Consider the following 15,683-nt stretch of genomic DNA (forward strand, 5'->3'; position numbering starts at 1 on the left):
TTTTAAGTGGCAGGATCCTAAGGCCCGGAGGCCACAGACCAGGTCTGACCACGGAAGCCAGCCGAGGCGGAAGTGGAGGACAGTGGGGCGCAGCACCCCAGGGGCCCAGGAGGGCTCTGCAGACGGCCATTCCGGTGACTTCTGCAGCAGGCCCCAGACAGCACAGCTGTGGTGGGAGCAATCGGCACAGGACACCTACCTCCTTCCCAGGGGCCACCTTGTCCAAGGCTTGCAACTGCGGCCTGCTCCCGAGATGCTCCTCCAGCTCAGCCACCTGCTTCCGCAGCTCTGAAACCTCCAGGTGCACCTGGCCCACCTCACGGGGAAGCTCGTGCTGGACAGTGTCCATGTCCAGGGGTCGCTGCAGCAGCTGAGAGGCCGTTTCAGGGGCAACGTTAGGAAGGAGGGTAGGAGGGCAGGGAAGCAGAAGGGCAGAGGCACCCAGCAGAAGCCGCAGGTGGATCAGAAAGGAAACACATTTGTCAGTCTCCGGTCTCTGGCTTAATGCCGTTGCTCCCCACACCAGCATCCCAGCTGTCCCCTGCAGTGTGGACTCGGGAGCCCATGGCGGAGCCTGCACTGGACCCCAAGGCTGGCTGGGGAGCATCCAGGCCTTAAACCGTCTGGACAGAGGCAGAGGGCCTAGAACCCTCTTCCTGAGCCCAGTTTAGGTGGAAACAAACACGTGCAGAAAATGTAGGTAACCAGTAGGGGGCAATCCGGGGCTCAGGGCAGGAGGCGGTGTGGTGGGAGGGGTGAGGCCAAGCCTTTCAGGAGGAGCTAAGTGACAGGCCAGAGCGAGCATGAGCTCGGAAGGCAGACAGAGGGTGGAGGAGGACAGAGGGTCAGGAAGGGAAGTCCTAGGCACAGGGCGTCCTTGGTCGTTACAGGTCAGCCGTGAGACCCTCACTCTGGTAGCTTCTCTGGACATCTGTCCTGCTGACGTAAGGGAGAAGAGAGGAGGTGACAGAGTGACACCTCTCTACACTCGTTTCCGTTTTATTCTCAGGAAGAGGAAATATGTGCCTATTCCAGGGATTCCTAGAATGAATTCCTGGTGAATATTTTATTCTTTGAATTTGTCACATACACACCAAAAAAGGTGACCATTTGGTAAACAGACACTGTTAATTAAAAAAACAAAAACACCTTGAGGTGGACATCTGTCCCCATGATAATCATATCATCTACTATTATCAAAAGAAAATTAAAAGCTTGTATTTAAATGTCTATTTCCTGTTTTTTTTTTTTTTTTAAGATTTTATTTATTTATTCATGAGAGACAGAAACAGAGGGAGAAGCAGGCTCCCAAGGAGCAGGAAGCCCGATGCGGGACTCGATCCCAGGACCCTGGGATCATGACCTGAGCCAAAGGCAGATGCTTAACCATCTGAGCCACCCAGGGGCCCTTAAATGTCTATTTCCTGTTTGTGACGTTCCCACAGTGGGCAGAAGGGGAAGCAGCAAGTCTGAGCGTCCTGAGCCCCCTCCCCTCAGGCCAGGAGGAGAAACGGGAGAGTGCTAAGTCCCCTCCATCATGACAGTGAGACTGCTCTCAATCAGGGTAAAGTGCCAGCCTCCCAAGCGCCAGAGAGCGGCTGGAGAGCTCGGAATAAGCTGCATCCAGCGGCGTGTTCTGCTTCACACAAGCTGCAGAGCATACAGGGCAAGGGGACTTATGGACTTACGGACTTAAAAGGATACGTGAAAATTCCCTCTTCCTGTTGCCTCATGAAAAACATATCTGTGCAAAAGGCAGCAGGATGGTATGACACCAAAAGTACAAGCAATAAAAAAATATAGACAAAACAGGGCGCCTGGGCGGCTCAGTCATTAAGCGTCTGCCTTCAGCTCAGGTCACGATCCCAGGGTCCTGGTATTGAGTCCCGCATCGGGCTCCTTGCTTAACGGGGAACCTGCTTCTCCCTCTCCCTCTACTGCTCCCCCTGCTTGTGCTCTCTCTCTCTCGCTCACTCTCTCAAAAAAAAGGAATAAAATCTTTAAAAAATAAATAAATAAATAAGTAAACATAGACAAAACTGGTAATCATAAAAACTAAAAACATTTGTGCTTCGAAGCAAATTATCAAGAAAGTGAAAAGATGGGGCGCCTGGGTGGCTCAGTTGGTTAAGCATCTGCCTTCGACTCAGGTCATGGTCCCAGGGTCCTAGGATCGAGCCCCGAGTTGGGCTCCCTGCTCTGCGGGGAGCCTACTTCTCCCTCTGCCTCTGCCTCTCTCTCTCTCTCATGAATAAATAAATAAAATCTTCAAAAAATAAAGAAAGAAAGAAAGAATGATTCTTAGGGACGCCTGGGTGGCTCAGTCAGTTAAGCGTCTGCCTTCGGCTCGGGTCATGGTCCCAGGGTCCTGGGATCGAATCCCACATCGGGCTCCCTGCTCCGCGGGGAGCCTGCTTCTCCCTCTCCCACTCCCCCTGCTTGTGTTCCCTCTCTCGCTGTGTCTCTCTCTGTCAAATAAATAAATAAAATCTTAAAAAAAAAAAAAAAGAATGGGAGAAAAACTTTGCAAATTGTACATCTGATAAGGGACTAGTAGTATCCAGAATATATAAAGAACTCTTAGAACCCAACAATAAAAAAGACAAACAACCCAATTACAAATGGGCAAAGGATCCGAATAGACATTTTTCTGAAGAAGACATACAAATGGCCAGTGAGCACATGAGATGAAGCTCCTCATTGTTAGTCATCAGGGAAAATGCAACTCAAAACCACAGTGAGGTACCACTTCGCACCCACTGGATTGGCCAGAATTAAAAAGACAGAAAACAGGTCATGTGGGTCAGGATGTGGGCTGTCGGGATCCTCACACACGGCCGGGGGGACATAAGACGGTGCAGTCACGTGGGAAAATGGTTTGGTGGTTCTTCAAAAAGTGAAATATAGACTTACGCTCCTACACGTGTACCCGAAAGAATGGGAAGCAGGGACTTGCACGGATGTTTGCACACCACGTTCACAGCGTTACTCCCAAGTGCCAAAAGGTGGAAACAACCAAGTGTCCGTTGGATGAATGGATCCACAAGGTACGGATATCACTCAGGCCTTAGAAGGCGTCAAGGACTGACTGATGCTCCCACCTGTGGAGCAACCTTGAGGACATGGTGCTGAGGGAAATGAGCTGGTCACAAAAAGACAGCTGCCGCAGGACCCCGGTCCCAGGAGAGTCATCCAGCCCAGCGGCAGGACGGATGTCCCCAGGGGAAGGGGTGTGGGGCTGGTGTTGAATGGGGACAGTTTCTGCTCAGATGATGGAAAAGTTCTGGGCGTAATAGGTGGTGGTGACATTTACAGTGCTGTGAACATAGTTAACGTCACTGAACGTGTGCTTGAAAACTGTAAGCTTTATGTTTGTGTATTTTACCACAATGAAAAATACACTAAAAAAAGAGAAATGAGTTTAGAGCAATAAAGCATGGGCACACGTGTGGCAGGGGAGAGCTCGGGTCCCAGGAAGCAGTGGGCATCGGCCCAGTGCGTGACTGTGGCCTGACCCCACACAGGCCCCGGGGTGTCTGGACACGCTCATCGCCGGCCCCGCACGTCCCGCCACAGCTCAGCACCTGGACGCGCTCCGGCGTGTCGCACCCCGAGGCAGGAGCAGCCCTGTGTGCGGCAGAGGGAACAGGCTCTGGACTCCTTTACCAGGTCCTCCGGTGCGCCCTCTAGGGACCACACGTGACCTCACAACAACCCCTTCTTTGGAGGGAAACCGAGGCACAGAGCGGTCAAGCGGTCCAGCCAGAAGACCTGCCCAGCCCAAGGGTCAAGGGGCGGCCCTACCTTCCGCCTGAGCCGGGCCACCAGGAAGTTTGTGAGATGTGCCCTGTCCCTGAGCCTCCTGAGGGCTAGCCCAATGGGTGAACCATCAGCTGACACGGCTCCTCCTGCAGAAAGAGTGATTCTGTCAGGCTCAGGCCTCCTACAGCCTCGGGGAAGGTCCTGGGAGTGGAGGCTGTGCCGTCCAGGGCAGAGATGCATGCTTCGCTGCCCTCCCCTGGGGATGCCTGCTGTCACTGTACGTCCACTGGGAAGTGAAGATGCTCTAGAGCTGAGCGGAAGGGGCCAGGTCCCCACAAAGACTGAGAGGCGCTGGGATGAAGTCTCATCCTCGTGTCAAGGAAGCAGGAACCTCTGCAGGAAAACAGTACGGCCTTGCCACCTGCACCAGCCTCCCAGTTGCTTGGGAACTAGGGAAACGTTCTTACGACCATAGGTCAAAGAAGGGATCGGTGGAGGTTAGAAATTATTTTGACCTGAATTATCATTAATACACTGCTTATCAAAACTTCTGGAATGCAGGGCTGCCTGGCCGGCTCAGTCGGTAGAGTGTGAGACTCTTGATCTCGGCTCAGGTCATGATCTCAGGGTCGTGAGATCGAGTCCCGCTTTGGGCTCTGCACTGAGGGGGGAGTCTGCTTCTCTCCCTCTCCCTCTGCCCCTCCCGCTGCTTGTGCATGCTCTCTCTCAAATGAATAAATAAATCTTTTAAAAAATTTAAAAACAGGGGCGCCTGGTGGCTCAGTCGGTTAAGCATCCATCCGCCTTTGGCTCAGGTCAGGATCCTGGGGGTCCTGGGGTTGAGTCCTGCATCCAGGCTCCCTGCTCAGGGAGGAGCCTGCTTCTCCCTCTGCCCTTTACCCCTGCTCTCATGCTCTCTCTCACTCTCTCTAATAAATAAATTACAGTAAAATAAAATTCGAAGGACAATACTATAGGCAATTTTTAAAAATCTAGATGAAATGGACAATTTTCTAGTAAAATATATTATCAAAAAGTGACACACGAAAAAGAAAATCGGGATCGTCCTTTACTGTGAAAAAAACTGAATTCACACTTTAAAACCTTCTCACAAGGAAAATCCTAAACCCAGAGGGGCTCAGAGTTGAATTCTATTAATTGGTTCAGGAAAAATTAACATGGGTCTAATATAAAACTTTTTCAGAAAACAGAACTAGGGAACATCTCCCAACACATTTGAGGCCAGACCCGTGGTCCTAAAACTTGACAATGGGCATCATGAGAAAGAAAGGGTACAGCCAAAGTCACTCACTAACATAAACGTATTAATTGTCAGTAAAATAGCAGTAAAAGAATATATCACGTGTTGAGTTTATTCCAGAGATGTAAAGTTGGTTTAACATTCAAAAACCGACGCAAGCTCGCTGTTCTGGACAAGACAGCGCGTGCGTGCCCCGCCCTCTCCTTCGGTGCGGCTGTAAGCCCAAAGCGGCTGTGGGGGGAGGCCCAGCGGGCGAGGGCCGGGGGCTCCGGGGATGGGGACACCCCGCAGAGGGCTCCCCGTCGTTTCCCTCCTGTATTTCCGAGCTCTGATGCTGGAGCAGCCACAGCCCAGACACACCAGGGAGCTCGCACCAAGAAAGGCTCCAGCCAGGCCTGTTCCCTGCAGTGGAAGGGCCAGGGAAGGGGGACTCCACAGGCGGGCGTGGTGCAGACAGAGGCTCATCTGCACCAGCCGCCTGCACCCTCCTGGGAAGAGCAGGTGTGGAGGGTGCGGGGGGGGGGGGGGGGCGGGTGCGCAGGGCAGAGAAAGGGATTCCTTAACTCTGCACCAAGTCCCTGAGGGGCCCCTGTGGAAACCAGGCAGCATGGGGATGGCCGAAGTGTTGCGAGCTGAGCTCTGCTGGGGGGGGGGGGGGGCGGGCAGAGAGCGCCAGGACCATGGCCTCGGGCCGCACACAAGGAGGCACAGAACAGCATCATCGCAAAGGCTCTGGAGACCAAGGGGCCGTTCAGACCCAGCCCGAGACAGCGGGCCAGGACACAGACGTGCATTGTGCCTGAGCAAGGTGGAGGGCCCGAAAGCGCAGAAGAGGAATCAAACAGACGTCATAAAGATCGGAGTTTCAGAGCATCCCCTTGGTATGTGCATGTCATCATCCAAAGTCTCTCATCACACCGATAACCAGGAAAATCCCAACTCAAATGAAGCACTGAGAGGGCAGATGTCGGGATCATGTGGAATAGGGAACAAGGAACCTAAAGCAAGAATGTATCAACAGTCTTAAAACAATGGAAGAAGAAAAGTTTCAGCAGAGCGGTAAAAGATAAAGAAAAACACAATGGAATCTTAGAACTGAAACCGAAATAAAAGTGCCCCCGAAGGGCCCCAGAGCAGCATGGAGGTGACAGCAGGCCTGTGGGCTTGAAGATGGACGTAGAAATTGCCCATCTGAACAACAGGGGAAACAGATGGAAAGAAGTCACAGAGCCACAGCGACCTGTGGGAGAAGAACAAGAGAGCGAGCATTTTTGCCGCCAGAGTCCCAAAGGGAAAAAGAGCACGGAGTCGAGAAAACACGTGCAGAAGTCATGGTTGAAAACTCCCCAAATTTGGCAAAGACAACAACCTTCAGATTCAATGCCCAACATGATAAGCCAAAGAAGCATGTGTCCAGACACAGCACCATCAGATACCTGCTGTGAGCGACAGACTCGGCCTGCGACTGGTCGGGGAAAGGGCTGGATGGCAGAGGCCTTCTCGGAGGAAGTGGCACCACTGGATTAAGGGCTGAAAGCTCCTCCTTTGACACCAGCGAATATATTCCCTTCTCGGGTAAAGGGAAAGATCTGGCACCAGCACCTGCCCTAAGAGCAGATGATGTGGAACCTGGAACGTCGGGACGCAGGAAGGACACAAAGGGCAAAGGGCAGGGTCACAGACTCCACCTTTCCTCTTGAGTTTTTTGAAGTACGTTTGACATTTCAAAGCAAGAACGATAATCCTGCCTGAAGCAGCTCCCGACGTAGGAGAGGCGGGGTTTGTGACAGCCACGCGGGCACGGGGCGTGCGTGGCAGGCACACCTCCACCTTCCGAGGGAGGCTGTGCAGTGTGGACGGGGGCTGGCCGTGGTCCTGCAGCCACCAGAGCTGTGCCCTCAGCAACCACAGACCCATGGCAATGGAACACCAACAACGTGCAGATGACCCACGAGCAGGAAGACAGAAAACAGGCAGGAAGCGGCTGCTCACCCTCCACACGACAAGTGCAAGTATATTGGTTAGAAACATTAGCAAAATGGATTTTAGAAACTGACCGAGCTATGTGCTGTCCACAAGAAATTCACTCCAAATGTGGTAGAAGCACGCTAACAGAGGAAAGGATCCCGAAGACACGCCGAGCAGGCACTCACCAGGGGGAGGCCAGGTTAGTGACCAACAGCACGCGGAGCGGACCCCGGGGCAAGGAGAGCTGCGGGACCCTGGAAGGGTCCGTCCCCGTCACAAACACAGCAATCCTAGGGCTGTACGCATCCAACGACAAGGCTTCAGAACACATGACGCAGAACTGACAGAATCACAATAAAAAGCAAAGATCTGCCTAACAACAGGAAGAGAAAGGAATTTCCTTACTCTGACCCTGCGCCCCCAAATCCTTACCAAGTATTAAAGTGAAATGCTGAAAATTTTTCTCTGGGATCAGGAAGAAAGCCAGCCGTTACCAACATCCTACTGGAGATGCCGGCCAGGAAACGTAACTTAAGAAAAAGAAATAAAAGGGCGCCTGGGTGGCTCAGACGGTTAAGCGTCTGCCTTCGGCTCAGGTCATGATCCCAGGGTCCTGGGATCGAGTCCCGCATTGGGCTCCCTGCTCCTTGGGAGCCTGCTTCTCCTCTACTTCTCTCTCTCTCTCTCTCTCTGTCTCTCATGAAAAAATAAATAAAATCTTTAAAAAAAAAAGAAAAAGAAATAAAAGATACCAGCTTTGGGAAGCCAGCCAGCTCCTGAGCAGAGACGGGATGATCGAGAGGGGCAGCGTCCTGCTCCCTCCCTTCTCTTCTCATAACCCATCTGCTGGGCAGCTTGAGGGCGCTGCCTGGCCTGCGTCCGTCCCCCTAGCTCCCCCAGGTGGGCCCTCCACCCGGCCAGCGCCCCAGCCGGGGTGAGGGGGCGTCTGCGTGCTGTCGGAGCAGGGGTGGGGCAGGGAGGCGCCCACACAGAGGGGTGAACCGGCGTAAACACTTTGAGAACGGCCTGGCCCGGGGACTCCTGGAGGCAGGGACAGGGACCTACACTTTGCGGCCATTCCTTGACCTGTGCATTTGCATTTCAGGACTTTCTGTAAGGTTTATATTTCAGTCAAAACAAAGGTAGTGTTACTGGGGCAGAGCACGTGACAGGACGAGACAAGGACTCTTACCGGGGACTCCGGCCGAGGTGCAGACGCTGGGCTGAAAGTCGGTGTAAGAGCAGGGCCTTTTGGAAGGATCTAACACATCTTCTACTTGTTCTTCCAAGGTTTTAAATTTATGCTTTAGGTTTCGTATTTCTGTTTCAAGGACTGTAACGTGATCTGCCCCCCAAAAAACAGTGAATACACAGGCATACACATTGACACTCCCCTCCACCGTCACCAGGGCAGAGGCCCACCCAGGCTGGGGCCGCCTGCTCGCGGCCCGCCCCCCACAACGGCCACTGGCCGCCACAAGCCGGCAGACACCCGGCGCCCCCTCGTGAGCCTTCATGCGCACAGTGTCATGGCCATTCCTGGGCCCCTCCTCACCGCGCACGGGGCGGAGCCCAGCTCGGCTACAGCACAGGACGCTCCGAGGAGAGGCCTGCTGCCCGCCACTCGAACCCGGTGCCCAGCCACCTCCCCGTGCCGGGTACACAGCCTTCGCGGTCCTTCTCCCTTTACCAATACACGCTGTTATCCCACACAGAGGCACGGACTTAAGACACTCTCTCTCCGAGGAAATGCTGCTGCCACAGTTTGAAGTAACGTTTTAAAGCAGACGTTCATGCATGAGACTCCAGGGGAAGCCCATCTTGGACCCAGTGGAGACCCATGTCCCCTGCCCTCCCCTCTCCTGCTGCCCTCGCCCTCGCTCACCAGGAGCCTCAGCTGCTGCCTCTGGGCTTGGACGGGGCTGCTCTGTGTCGGAGGACTGACCCCCTGACGGGGCAGGAGGAAGAACGAGGTCACTCAGGGTCTCCATTTCTTTCCTCATCTCTGAAACAGCCCTTCGTAAGCTTGTGTTTTGCTCCTGGAGCCTCTGGATCTCACTAGACGGAAAACTTCCCCTTATTTCTTCCTCGTGATGCCTTAGGAGCATCTGTCAAGAAAGAAAGAGAGTGCTCACAGCTACAGAAGAACCCTGCGGCTCGCTGCCCGTCCAGGGCCGGCTGTGTCCGCACCCCCCTCGTCTGCCCTCCCGGCTCAACTGACGACACCGAACTTCTAGCTGTCGCAAAGACAAGGCTGCTGTTGGCCAAAGGCAGCTTCTCCTGAGAAACCTGGAAGCCACCGCCCACCCATGGGGCGGCTGGCGTGGAAAGGACAGGCAGGCGACGCGGGGCCGTCAGCCGCCGGGAAGGCTGCTTGCGGGCGGGCGCCGCTGCATCGCGGGGAAGACAGTCTGGCGGCTCCTCAAAGGGTTAAACACGGAGTTACTACATGACCCACAATTCCACCCCGAAAACATACGTCCACCTAAAAACTTGTACGTGCGTGTTCACGGCACCGTTTTTCAAAATGTGCAAACACAAGTGTCCCCAGTGGACGAGTGAACGAAAACAAACGTGACACAGTGGAACAGCGCTCAGCCACAAAAAGGAATGAAGTTCTAATACACGCGATCACACAGATGAACCATGAAGACCTGCTAAGTGGTGGTCCAAGAGCTCAGTGCAGTTATGATCATAAACACGCTCAAGGGTGTAAAGAAAAACAGGGACATAACAGGAAGAGGAATGGAAGATAATTTTAGAAAACCAGACACCACCCACAGAGATGAGAAATTCACTGAGCTGACGAGACGTCGCAGAGGAGGGCTCCGTGAGCGCAAGCACGCGGCAACAGCAAGTGCAGCTCGAGCACCGAGTGAGACTGGAGAGAGTCATCAGGCTCAGCAGAAGAAGTACTTCATTTATTTACTTATTTACTTATTTACTTATTTTTAAAGATTTTATTTATTTATTTGAGAGAGAGAGAGAATGAGAGACAGAGAGCATGAGAGGGAGGAGGGTCAGAGGGAGAAGCAGACCCCCTGCTGAGCAGGGAGCCCGATGCGGGACTCGATCCCGGGACTCCAGGATCATGACCTGAGCCAAAGGCAGTCGCTTAACCGACTGAGCCACCCAGGCGCCCGAAGTACTTCATTTATAACAAATGTGATGAACACGTAAGTCCACAGATCCAAGAAGTCCACCGAACCCAAAGCAGAATAAACACAAAGAAAATCACACCAGACAGCACATCATGATCAAACTGCTAAAAAAGATCAGTGGTAGAGAGAAAACTCCCGGAAGTGATCAGAGGAAAACAGGGTATTACGTGGTGTGACGGGCACAAACGCAGGTTTCTGCTGACCCCTCGTGACAGCCGCTGAAACCCTCGAGACAGAGGGCTGGTGTGCGGCATGCAGGAAGGGACACCCCGGCTGCCTTGCAATCCAACGGTCAGCGGTGGCATCCTTCAGAAATGACAGTGACCACGAGGGGCTCACTGCAGCGGGGCCTGCTGCTGGCTGTAAACCACCAGAAAACCAGACGCGTTCCAGGAAACGAGTGTCTGCCCACAGGCCAGCACAGGACCGGGATGCCTGAGGCTCGGGCCAGGGAACGCGGCCCTGCAGGCGGACTGCCCAGTTCTGGGTCCAAGCCCAAGCAGAGGCCCCGCTCACAGACAGGCACCTGCCGACGGGCCGGCCGCCCCGGCTGCCACACAGGCTCCGCAGCTCCAGCCTTCCTGCGGCTTGCCCAGTCCTGCGGCACTGACCCACCCGAGCAGAAGGTGAGCTTCCACCAAGCTCCAACACGGCCATGCAGCCTTAGGACAACAGGCGCTAACCGGCCCAGCGGCCGCGGGGAAGAGAAGGGCCATACGGTCAAATGTACAACCATTCACATTGTGTTCTGAAGAATTACAAGGACATGAAACACAGTCGTCGTAGAAGTGGAAAAAAAGACTCAAAATTATATAGCACAACCTGAAGTCTATAAAAATAGTACGTGCATGGGGGCACGTTTAAGACCCACAGGAAGAGGCAACTAGAGAAACGCACCAGAGTGCCTGAAAGGCCTGACCACGGGTACTTCCACGTCCTCTGGAGGGCCAGGCGCTGGGTCATAGCCCCCCTTCAATGCTCTGCGAAGGGGACGCATCACACAGATGAAGCAATGGACGCTCGAGCTAACGAGGTCTGACCCAGCCGCCACGCCGTCTCCACGCTGCCCCCGCGTGCTCAACCCACTGCCACGCGCCGGCCACTCTTTCATTTGCCACGAAAGTGCCCTGGAGGCTGTGAGAGGAAACCTGCTCCGGGCCACACAGGAGCTGAGCCGGGTTGGACCTTGGGTCCGCCGGGTTCGAGGCCACGCCGCTGAATGGAGACTGTTGAGTTCTTGCAGTGGCCACACGTTACTTCTCCCTCCAGAAGGCAGCTAGCTCTTTTTCTACTGAACACAGACCTCAGCTTTCCAACACCCTCCCCCCGTCACGCCCTCCACGGCCCCACTGCTCACCGCGGACACTGCAGACAGGAAGGGCCACCTGTCTCCCTGCAAACCCCCAACCTCCCTTTCCCATGCCCGTCGGAACATCTCGCACAAAACCTCACAGCTGCCCCTCACAGACCCCAGAGCAGAGCCGCGTGGGACCTGCCGCTGGCCCGGCCCTGCTCAGATGCTCCCTCTGCTGCTGTGGGGCAGGGACCACCCCTCTCGGGGTCCTGGCTCCCTCATCCGTAGGATGGGACGGCAGCATCAGCCCCCAAACCCTGGGGCAGCCCAGCCAGCTCCGAGAGCCACGATCTCGTCTGGCACGGGCTGTGCACTGCCCTGCGCCCCGTAGCACCGGGAGGGCCGGGTCTTCCGAGCCTGACGCGGTCCCTGCTCAGCCTCCATGCATGCAACCGGGTGAGTGACCTTTCATAAAGGACAGAGGTTGGACTACCGGACACACGGCCCCTGGCTCTGCCCCGGAAGCCACTTCCCCTGCCGCATTTCCCCAATTTCCCAGCGACACGGCTTCCCTCAGGGGCCTTGAGGTGAGACCTGTGGGGGGCTGGGGCCTCCTGTGACGCTGACCGTGGGGCTCGTGCCTCAGGTTGGAAGCAAATGCTCCCTCGGGGGCCCTGGCTAGAACTCTTCCTGCCTCTTCCAGCTTCTAGCGTGGACCCGCACTCCTCCGTGTCCCTCGGTCTGGGGCCACGTCGCTCCCGTGTCTGCCTCCGTCGGCACCTGGCCTTCTCCCTGTGTCTCCACGTGCTGTGCTTTTTATAAGGACGCCAGTCATGTTGGATTAGGACCCTGCTCCCGAGTGAGCTCATCTGAACTGGTTACATCCACAAAGACCCTATTTCCAAGTAAGGTCGCATCCCGAAGAGCTGGCGGTTAGGACCGGAACCTGTCTCTTCGGGGCCACCGTCAGCCCGCAGGCCCCTCATGGTCACTGTCAGACTCTGGGAGGCTGTCCGTCAGCGCAGAGATCTTTGTGGGGAGGACACGGTCACGGCTGTATGTCGGTGGCTCAGACAGCAGGTGTGAAGACGCATGTCTCTGGGATAAATTCTAGCCCCTTAGTTCTGTCCTTCCTGGAGAGACACAGGTTTCCATTACAAGAGGGCCCTCGGCTGCACCCTGGGATTTCTTTCCGGACGTCTGACCACACTGCATCCTCCAAAATCAGCACCGACGCCGACAAAGCTACCAGGACAGGAAGCATTCTTCCCAATTTTTAAAGTAAGTGAGCCGGCTCTGTGGCCAGTGACGTGGCAGGAAGGACACTGGTGTCCCTGCCGCCCACGGATCCCTCCCCGTGAGCCTTCCCGCTGCCCTGTGCTGCCGAGGCCCGAGGGAGCCTCCGTGGTCATGTGCCACGTCCTCCCCAAGGCTGTGGCTCCCGCCCAGCTGTCCTCACAGACACTGGGTCATTTTCCTGGGTTCTGACAATTCTCATGAATGACCGAGACAGGATCACCAGATGTCAACTCTGAGCCTGCGCCAGAACTTACGTTCTTGAGAGAAGAAGTAGAGGTCTTGGGTCCTGTACACAGCTTAGGACAAGTTAGGAACATATGTATACACACGTACGTCTTGGTAACCTCTACACCCAGCGTGGGGCTCAAACTCGACCCTGAGATCAAGAGTCACATGCTCTACAGACTGAGCTGGCCGGGCGTCCCAAATTACAAATATCTTGACACTGGTTAGGAGCTGAGCCCTGGACACTCGGCCAGCGCATCGTCTTGGAGGAAATCCTGCCCACCTGGGTCCCTGTGACAAGCCAGAGGTCTGAGCGGCTGCTGCCCTTGGGGTGGGGACGGGGACGGGGACCAATGGGAAGGGGAACTTCCGGGGTGACAGAAATGCTCTGTATCTTGTTGGAAGGCTGGGCCCCATGGGCACAGTCACGGCAAACACACTGACCTGTGTGCACTGAAGATCTGTGTGTTTCACTGTGTGTCAAGCGAGACAAGAACTGTTCATGGGCCTGGAAAAATCCTCCACCTGCCCCTCCCGCTCCCCCACCTCATGCTGCCCCTGCCCCTCTGACCGTGGACCTTGGGGCCCGGCCCTGCTCCTTCCAAACCGTTCCGCAGGGTCCCTGTGTCTCGGGCCACGGCACCGACCTCGGCATCGGAGGATCCAGGGGCCGGGACAGAGTTCTCGGCAGACCTGCCTGACTCAGGCAGTCCCTGCGGACGGGGTCACGGCACACAGCGACCCCCCACAACAGCTCCGTGGAGGAGGCCACGGAAGCAACTGTACACTAACCATCTGTATGGCAGAACGGCAGAACGTGGGTGTTCTTGAGATTTCAAGAACTAAAGATACGGAGAAGAGTCTGAGCACAGGGTCACCTCAGCTCTTCCAGGGGCCAGACTGGCCCGTTTGCTGACAGACACGGGAAAGGAACAGGGCTGAGAGGACCGGCCTCCAGGTGGCTTCTGTGTGGCCCCGTTCTCCCACGGCCGCTGTTGAGGGAAGGCTCAAGGAGCGGGCCGCTGGGGGTGGGCCTTCCCAGGGGAGGCTTAGGGAGGAGAGGGGCAGCACTGACCTGCACCTCCTTCTCAGGAAGGAGCCCCTGTGTCCTCAGCGCCTGCACGGCCTGGTCTCTCTCCAGGGTCAAGGCCTTCAGCACCACCTCCTGGTCACGCAGCGTCCGCTCTGTCTCCTGGAGCTTGGCAGCAACCTGGGAGGAGATGTGGGACTCAGCTCCCGCTGGGGGGGTTACAAGGCAGCAGGCCAACTTCCGGGGTCCCTCCCGGGGAGCAGACAGCAGACGCGTGAGTGAGCAGCCCCCGGGGCCCAGGACCACGCAGCGGCCAGGGCCGGCTGAGAGGCAGCCCCAGGCTCGGGTGTGGCCAGGGATCCTCCCAGCACTGGTCAGTTAGGGAAACAACCAATGTAGCAAAACTAAGATGCTGTCAGAGGCTGTGGGCAGGACAGGGACACCTTTCGTTGCTCTCATCTTTGTTGCTACACTTCACGCAGCTCAGTGAGGCTCGGCATCTTCCAATCCAAACGACAATGCGGTGAGAGCCCAGAGCCCTCCTCCAGGGGCCACAGGGCGCTCCCAGGCCCTCCCAGCGCAGGACGAAACCTGACGAGCCTGGGGACGCAGACCTGATCCCGCGCCTCGGTCAGGGCCTGAATCAGGTCCTCAGACTTGCGGTACTGGTCCCTCTCCACACTGTCACAGCGCTGCCGCCAGTCCAGCTCCAGCTGCATCTTCTCGCGCTCCAGGCACCGCTCCCTCTCCGCGGCCGCGGACAGCTGCTGTTTGTACCTCCGGGGACGGGAAAAGCACGGAGGTTAATGTCTTGCACGTGAAGAGCAAAGGTGGCGGGGTGGAGGGAGGGCGCTACCACACTGCAGTCGGGTCCCTCGGGGGCCCCCTGTGGGCTGGCCCTGTTCCCGTGCACTCGCGGACACAAGGCATGCTTGGCGAAGCCGGGAGGAGTCTGCAGTGTGGACGCAGAGGAGACAGGGCATCTGCGGGCAGGCTCGGGTTCAGAGAGGAGCAGGGGCTCCCAACACCAAGGAAACCAGCACCACGGAACATCAAACTCAAGAAACAGAAGAACCCATTCGTAAGAAGAGAAGGGAAGAAAGCTAACAAACTTGGGGGAAAAAAAAGAGAAGTGGTTCCAGCGGAGAAATGTGAGAAGGTTTCAGAGCAACCACCAGAGAGCAGAGCGGGCCGAGCCGGAGAGCTCGGAGCCGCCAGGACAGAGAGAGCCTCCAGAGCTCAGAGGACCGACGTCCATCTAAGAGCGGGTCCAGAGAGATCAGAACGGAGGAGACAAAGGAGAAAAGCCTGCACAACTGGGGGGACGCACGTCCTCGGACCACAAGGGCTCGCCAAGCACCAGGCAGGGGGAGCTTTACAGGACCACACACACAGATGCTGTGTGCGGTGCTGGGTTCCAGGATGAAAGAGAAGCCTAAGGGACAGAGAGAGAGAGTGCCAGATGGGCCCCAGGCTTCTCGTCGGCCACGTGGGGCAACGCATGGTGGGGGGCTCCGGACGGCCTCTCCCCCAAGGGTGGCGGGCTGTGTGCACGACCGGATGGGCGCCCCTGATCGGGTGAGCCACACGAGACCCTGTCCTGCCCACCAGAGGGTTTCCTGCCGGTCTTGAGAGGTAGCTGCCGGGAAGCCACACTGTCAGGGCTCGCAGCCGCGGGGAAGG

General features: G+C 56.1%; 1 protein-coding gene across 4 annotated transcripts in view; it reads right to left on the minus strand.

Annotated features, from left to right (window-relative positions):
• The window catches only part of CCDC57 (coiled-coil domain containing 57), a 116,528-nt gene that overhangs the window by 54,023 nt on the left and 46,822 nt on the right, over nt 1-15,683 (minus strand). For all 4 annotated transcript variants that reach the window (XM_064582284.1, XM_064582283.1, XM_045888227.3 and 1 more), the window contains 6 exons: nt 14,615-14,777; nt 14,046-14,180; nt 8,877-9,099; nt 8,184-8,336; nt 3,805-3,908; nt 200-370 (listed from right to left, as the gene is read on the minus strand). In XM_064582284.1, coding sequence (XP_064438354.1) covers nt 200-370; nt 3,805-3,908; nt 8,184-8,336; nt 8,877-9,099; nt 14,046-14,180; nt 14,615-14,777 — 949 coding nt within the window. The remainder of the gene's footprint in view (nt 1-199; nt 371-3,804; nt 3,909-8,183; nt 8,337-8,876; nt 9,100-14,045; nt 14,181-14,614; nt 14,778-15,683) is intronic.

This window comes from Mirounga angustirostris, unplaced genomic scaffold (assembly GCF_029215605.1).
Source record: "Mirounga angustirostris isolate CCGP_5_RB_7025 unplaced genomic scaffold, mMirAng1.0.hap1 SCAF_17, whole genome shotgun sequence".
NCBI lineage: Eukaryota > Metazoa > Chordata > Mammalia > Carnivora > Phocidae > Mirounga > Mirounga angustirostris.